Source organism: Tigriopus californicus, chromosome 5 (assembly GCF_007210705.1).
Source record: "Tigriopus californicus strain San Diego chromosome 5, Tcal_SD_v2.1, whole genome shotgun sequence".
Lineage (NCBI taxonomy): Eukaryota > Metazoa > Arthropoda > Copepoda > Harpacticoida > Harpacticidae > Tigriopus > Tigriopus californicus.
Window position 1 is genome coordinate 2,600,272 of NC_081444.1, and position 7,663 is coordinate 2,607,934.

Sequence of the window (7,663 nt, forward strand, 5' to 3'; positions counted from 1 at the left end):
ACTTCCATTGAGAGACACGTTATTTTGGACAGTGGCGAAGGTTCTCCTTGTAGGAACGGGTGACGAGAAGAGCTCGCTATTGTGCTCCGTGAGGACAGGTTGACTCGATTTGGGAGAGTATCCAATGTCCTCAAGCACCCTTGTGTTGGAGGTGGCGACGAGATGTTGGTGTGGGGTCTTATTCAATTTCACTGGGGTTGAAAGATGAGAGGTCTTCAAAGGACTCTCGTAGATGGAAGGCCTTTTGTGATGGGAAGGAGAGACAAATGCATCCAAAGCCAGATTGTGGGCGTTTTGTGGTAAAGCTTGAATCAACGGATGAGTGCTCTGTCTAAGAGCGAGCTCGGTGAAGCTATGGTTCATATCTTCGCTCTCCTCGGATCCAAAATGGACCTGGAACAGTCAAAACAGAAAGATCATGTCACCGACACTGACTGCGGGATCGGACTGGGAGGAATAGCATCTAAGACATAGGACATACTTCCCTAAGAAATGTCATATTAAAGAAACAGCTTATCTTAAACATGATCAAGCAAATCATTAGGTGGAGACAAACTTTTTCCGAAGACAACAAAAATGACCCTTTAATTAAGACAGGATTCCCAAACAGGTACTAACACGAGCTCTCAAACGGCTGATGTTTCATACAAAAGTGTTTCAAAATCCCATGGGTGCCTTTTTCAAATAAGATCATCGAACCAATTATTTGCATTACTTTATAAAAGTTTCCAACCATCTTCCATTTTGTCCCCCCCCCCCGTCCTTTTCAACCAACCTACCGACAACGCTCATCTTCGTTCGTCTTGATGTTTTGACGCTATTCCTCCCTATTCACTGTTGGAAACGAGACAAATTAATGCAGAGACATTAGTCTCCTCTTACCCAATTTCCTCGCTCGTGCTGTTGGCAGTCCATGGTATCTAATGGTTCTTTCTTGTTCTGCCTCGAGATCTCGTCACCTGCCTTGGTTTCTTCTTGGTTTTGATTCGACCTACAAGGTTGCCACGGATCCACCCGGGGCCCTTCTTTTCCATTACAGGGAGCTTCCTCAAAGTTATTCGAGAAATTTAGATCGATGAGAAGGTGGTCGTGGTCCTGGTTCTTTATTAGCAGTACATTGTCCTCGCCGGCTTTCCAGCCATTCGTGAGGTTATGAGAGGCAGAAAGAGGGGGAGATGGAAGAGGAGCACGGCCCACTCGAGGTTCAACTCCATCCTTAAAGCCTTCATTGGGGATTTGGCTCTTTTGAGAAGGCTCAACGAGAACTGGCTCGTGATGGGGACCGCTTCGGCTCTCATGGGACGAGTTGTAACCTGGAAAAGGAGCTTTATGTTAAGTTTGAACAAGCTGCGCGGAATTGTCTTGAAAAAAATTTCAACCCGTCTTAGGAGGGAAAGGGATAATATGCACTTGAAATTGGAATTGGGATTGAGAAGGTGCTGAATTATAAAATTAAGAGTGGGAAGAGACGCCTTAACTGAACTTGAGTACTTCCATCAATCTAGCTGGGACTAACTTTGGTAGGAAAAACTACGTTTCAAAGATGGAAAAGTCTCCTTGCTAAGTTGCCATAAGTGAAGAATAGGAAGAGGTGGAAAAAAAGTTGCTCATTTCTTTTTTCCCTCTTCTCAGTCTTGGGCAAACTTTTTCCTCATCATCTCACGTTAGGCATGAAACTTGGGAAGAAGAAAAAATCCATAGAGACTAGCTCGGTGTCAAAAGTTAACCAAATTTTCAATCCTCGATTGTGTATTCTTGTCACAAGCGCGTGCGTTTGAATTGTCGTCATGAAGTCAGACTATATGACTAACTTCTCGGGGATAGATAGATGGCCATTCATTTCCTCTCAAACTCAGATTACAGAACGGGACTGGCAAATTTCAGAACGTATCACTTGGTAGCGCCTCAAGCACGGCAGATCTGTCGAGTAAACTCGTGAGGGCCGATAATAGTGGTGGCATCCTTTCAAATTTGAATGATCTTGTGTCACTTTGAAAGAAGATGAATCCCTCCCATCAACGAGAAAGACTCTCGCTTCCAACCATTCCACAACCCGACCGAATCCGGAGCTCGTCCTGTCACTCCGTCCATCAGGGAAGCCCTCGCTCCCGTTCTAATGAGACGTCCCGGAGAGGAGAACACCAAAAGGAGATCGATCGGCTTTTTAACAATCTGGATAAAAAGTACGGCAAAGACCGCGGTCGGATTCCCACTGATGAGATCGTGAGGTCCATGCGGAGCCTAGCGCTAACCTCCAAGGACGGGGTTTGCAAAAACCTAATGAACCGCATTTCCCAAGTGGATAGAGATGGTGATGGGTACATTGTCCGTGAAGAGTTCTACCACTTCTTCCATCGAGCCTCTCCGACAAACTCGACTGAGGTCGGAACGAACCGGAGGTCAGCAGAGGAGGACCTGGAGGATGGAGACCAACAATCCACAAGTTTCATCGTGCAAATGCCAGAGGATGAAGAACGGGATAATTTCATGTTTCAAAAACTTCAGAAGTACCTGACTGCGGCTGCCTATGCAGAGAGGTATACCTGCAGTCCACCGCCATGGTTCATCCTCCTGGTGACCATCAGTCAGATCATGGTGTTCATCTACCATTGGTGCCACTTCCGGACCCATCCGTATCACATCAATTCTGGTAACACCTTTGGATGGCATGGTCCCTATCAGTTTTGTTCCAACATGATTTTCCATCCCAACCGACGATACGAATGGTATCGATACCTCACCTATGCCATGGTTCATGCCAATGGAGAGCACTTGGTCACCAACTTGGCCGCTCAACTGATTGTTGGATCACTCCTCGAGATGAGTCATGGGTCCATGGTGGTGTTCAGCATTTACTTCTCCGGGATCTTGGCCGGTTCATTTTCCACATCTCTACTACGCCCGAGCATGCGATTGGCCGGAGGTTCCCCCGCCGTCTACGCCCTCATAGGCGGTCATCTGGCCTCGGTGGTTCTGAATTGGAATGAGGATAAGTGCGTGGTTCGGATGCAAATCCCGGTTGGACGTTCCACTCTTCAATACAGGACTCATCAGGGACATGCCTTCCGGATCACTCGCATTGTTGTCATCCTGGTGTACATTCTTTTTGACTTACGTAACTTAGTCACGGATGGCCGTCAAAGCGATGTGGTCTATGAATCTCATTTGAATGGGTTCGTGGTCGGTTTGTTGGTTGGACTTTTGGCGGTAAGAAACAAGGTCAAAGAACAATGGGAAACACGGTGCCAATGGGGGAGTGCCTTGATCCTATTCGCCTTGGCCATGGGGTCCTTGTTGTTGAGTGTGTTGGGCAATGACTTGTATTCTTTGATGGGATATGATGGCACTTACTTCATGATGAATGACTACAAGGATCGCACTGGACACACGGACGGTTGTAACTATTCAACGATTCATTACCACGTCTAATTCAGCCTTTCTTCAGATTCTTTCAAAGCTGTGTCTGTTCATTTAGGAACATTTCATTGGACATGTGCCATGCACTCGCAGGATGATAGAAAAAAATAATTAAGAATCATCAAAGATGTGTTCCTTCTACAGCACTTGATTTACAGCAGATTGTTTTTACTTGCTTGGGCCTTTGAAGATTCATGAGCATCAAATCTTGTTGAAACAAGTCCTACACGTATAATATGCTAAATTTGCTCCAAACTCTCATCCTGACTTGGTGACACTGGCAGAACAGGGATTGAAAGTCACTCTGAGGTCATGACCGCCATGACTCATCAACATTGAAATTGTATGCGTTGGCACTACTGGACGAGTACATCCCAAAGCGCAAATCGATGCATACCCATTGCCCACAAAAGAACCCTTCAAGATGAAGAGGCCTGTACCAGAACAATGATACTAACAATGGCTCATAGGCCCATGTCCTGGACCATTTCTATGAAACATTCAAGGGCTTGCTCTAACATGATAATTTCGGATATCTGAACTAAGCACACTGTTCCTTCTAATCTCTGTGGTGTATTCCTCCTTCCACAGACAATTTAAACACCTCAAGCCTTGGGAAACTACATGTTACGGCTCACTCAATTCAAGTTCATGTGTGCAAAAACTTAGTGGTGAGCATCTCAAGTCATAAATAAAGGCTAAAAATGAGGGCCTTGGAATTTGCTCGCTCAAAGGCCAATTCCACGCAAAACAAGCTTGGCAAGAACTGGAAATTTTGGGGGCACGGGGAGAAGGCAAAAAGACCTCATTTCTTTCATGTCAAATATACCCTCTGAGGAAACCATCAGTAACGTGTTTATTGAAAGTCTGGTGTGCTCGTCAGCGCCACTTGGAACTCGCAAACTTGTCGGAGTGTTCCTCGTTAAATCGAACGTGACCAAGAAAAAAACGGGGGAAAATAAGATGCCCCTTTACTCCACTATTTTTAACCTCTGACACTTGAAATTGAGTTTAAAGACGGGTTTACGTTCGAGACCGTTAAGAAGATTGAAAGTGGGTTAAATCCGTTCCAGGGATTTTCTATTGCTGCTTTCCCTTTAATTCCCCAGTTTGTACTTGGTGGGTGGAGTTGAAAGGCATTTCAGTTCGTTAGTTTCAGTTTTTTGTTGGCTTGGCATAAGTTAGCCGAGAAATTTAGAGGAGGCTGTAAAGCCAACTGGGATTCTCTTAGGACGTTTCCATTCAAGTAAGAAATCTAGGGAATTTCCACGCAACGACTCTCAGCGAGGCTAGAGAGCAAGCTAGGGTTGTGGCAAGTTGGGCAAGGGATTTGGAATCAAGTGTAAAATACACAAGCTCAGCCTGATTAATGGTGACAGCCTAAAAGCAAGAAATATGGGTGGATGGTTCAGGTCCCATGGGCATTGTATATACGAAAATGTTTTATCGCTCCGGGATTTATCATGGATCACACACTTTTTGTACACTTGGAATGCCATAAATTCCCATTTGTGGCTGTCTCCAGAGGTGATCCACAAATGTGACCAAACTCCAAGCCTTGCTAACTCAGACAATAATAGAGGTCAAGAGTGCAGTTTTGGACTTCTTAAAAGGTTGGAGATTTTCATATCCCCATATACTTACCCGATGATGAACTCGACGAATTCGACACAGAGGGTTTGTTTGGCACTTGTTGACGGCTGGTTGGGATTGAACCTGGTTCATTGATGGGCATGGGGTCTTTGAGGCTTTGTACTACGACGGGTGGTCTGGAATAGCAACACGTGCTAGCTGAACAACAGGATGTACTCGAGGAACATGTTACAATCGAGCTGGACGGATTGCACTTTCCATCCTGGAAACGACCCGAGCTGGGAAGTGAGCTATCCGCCTCCACTGGACAATTGACGACCGTACAACACGATGGACGACAACACGAGGGCGACATCTGGGCACAGGTCTTCATTTGTCTGCGACGTCTTTTGCGCTCTTGTGAGGTTTGCCATAATTCAAAGGCCAGATTGAAGGCTTGAGCAATGGTGAGGGTAGCAGATTGGGCCTGGAAATAGAACGGCCAGCAGGTTGAAGGTGAGATCTAGGGAACGAATTTGGTTCCATTCCTGTTGAGTTGGATCGGAATGGGTCTCCCTCGTTTTTCAGAGCTCATAAAAGGATAGTTCTGATAATCAAGCCGCGATTGTGGCTGGATGAAATGGTACCAGAAAACTTCCTGTCTGAGATTGAATGGACTCTCAAAATGGTCTCTATAAAGAATTAACGACCTCGAGAATGGTTGGGAACATGACTTTACTTCAGGGCAGGACCAAACAACGACTTCATCTTATATTGGGAGCAGACCAAATGTCTGTAGTCGATGAGGGCATGAAAATCTGATCAAAAGTCGTCAATGGGCCCCGTTACGTTGAAGTGAACTCAATTTGGAGGTCAGCAAAACCGGGGTTAGACGGAGCTTAGCGGGAAAAGAACTTGATGGATAACCTTCAATCTCGTTTCTCGATCCCCCTAGAAAATTGGCACAAATTTTCGTGTTTTTGGCGAACTGACAAAGCTCCTGATTTTTTTTTCGTTCTCCCCCCGCTCTCGCATTCTGACATCAAGGGCCTTAGGGTGGGATCAAATGAAAATTGATTCCATGGCAGACTTGATCCCGAGGATGACTTCAATTCCCGGGAACTCCCGGGGTCCGTGTTGAAGAAGGATTCCCGTTCCCAAAGTCTTTATTCTTCCTCGTAAGTTCACGTTTTCAAGTGACTGCATCGTCATTCCCTCAGAGCCCCGAGAGAGTTCCTTGAGATCATCATAAAGTGAAACATAACACAAAGAGGCCCTGAGAAATGAATACACCAAGATCCTTAGGCCTTGAAATGTTGGCCAAATGAACATCATAGATCTTGCTAGACGGCAATGAATGTCAGAGTCCACAAGAATTACACACCCACACTCTCAGAAATGGGAGAGGGGGGGGGGCCTTTCGTTCTTGTATACGAGTACGTACATATACTGAAAGAGTACTTCGAGAAAAAGAACACGAATCCAGGCTCGTTTTACTCTCTCGTTCTGAAAAGAACCCCAGTCTCGAGGTCGTCCGTACGAACTGCAGCGTTGGTATTTGGTAACTTGAACTGAAAGAAACACCAATACTTATTTACATCCGTTACATAAGTGGCAATGGTTGAACCATTTGTTCAACCAAAACTGGTTCTCTATACCAATCATGGCTTAGTTCAAAGACATGAAATCACAGTGCTAGATGCAACCTCAAAGAGTAGATAGAGGCCATTGAAGTTCCTGTTGTTGGTTCCTCCGAATTGACTTTTCCTCCATGAAATTCGGGTTCTTAAGCCTGAGACTCGGCTTTTTTTAAAACAGTGCTTGGCCCTGATGCAGTGGAGGAGGCGGGATATATGTACACACGGGTTCCTCTTTAAAACCTTCGTTCGTAAAGAGCCCAATTCCATTCCATTCCGTCAAGTAACTAGGCCCCAAACCACACAAGCACGATTCCGGAAGAAAACAGTAGGCCAGAAAAAGGCCCCAAAGAACGGAGAGCCAGTCAAAGTAAAGAAGACCATCCAAGTGGAATGGTTGATGACAAGATGAACTATAGGATGTAATGGAAGTGAGATGGAACATCATCTTTAATCTCCGTCCTACATACTCACTTGTTCTCGATCATAACCCTGATGAGGTTGCTCGACGAGTTGGAACTCGATTAGGAGTAGAAAATGATCCCAAATCACAATCTAAGTCCTTGGCCAAGCCTAGTACTACGAGATGAGAGCCTTGAAGGATCCAATTTATTTCATTAATTGAAGTAGTCGGCCTTGCTCATGAGTAGCGCTGCTCAAAACATGCAAATCCATGTTTTCCTAACTCTTTCCGACGTATTTGCGCTAATTTGGTTATTTGTACTTTCTGCATTTTCCACGGCCTTTGTGGCTCTCAATATGTCGACGTTTTAGTGTTTCACTTCTGACTTTATTTTATTCTAACTTTTTTGAACGGCTTGGTTGCTTGACTATCGAACTTTTTGCACATGCGCAGCCTTCCACGATAACATTGTTTGAATGGATCCCTACAAACATTAGTGTCAGGAGAAGACAAGGCTTTTTTGAGAAAATTCGGGAGTAATGTTTTACCTTTTTCATTGTCAGTTTGCATTTTGCTCATGAGTAATATTTTGATCGTTCTATTCAGTGGAAAGAAAGTTAAGAAAGCTAAAAGC

The 7,663-nt window shown here is 45.0% G+C and overlaps 1 protein-coding gene across 1 annotated transcript in view; it reads right to left on the reverse strand.

Moving 5' to 3' along the window:
• The window catches only part of LOC131880113 (uncharacterized), a gene marked incomplete in the record, with an annotated part of 36,203 nt that overhangs the window by 478 nt on the left and 28,062 nt on the right, over window positions 1–7,663 (reverse strand). The window contains 3 exon segments of the mRNA XM_059226629.1: window positions 1–393; window positions 883–1,313; window positions 5,062–5,476. Of these exon segments, the coding sequence (XP_059082612.1) occupies window positions 1–393; window positions 883–1,313; window positions 5,062–5,476 (1,239 nt within the window).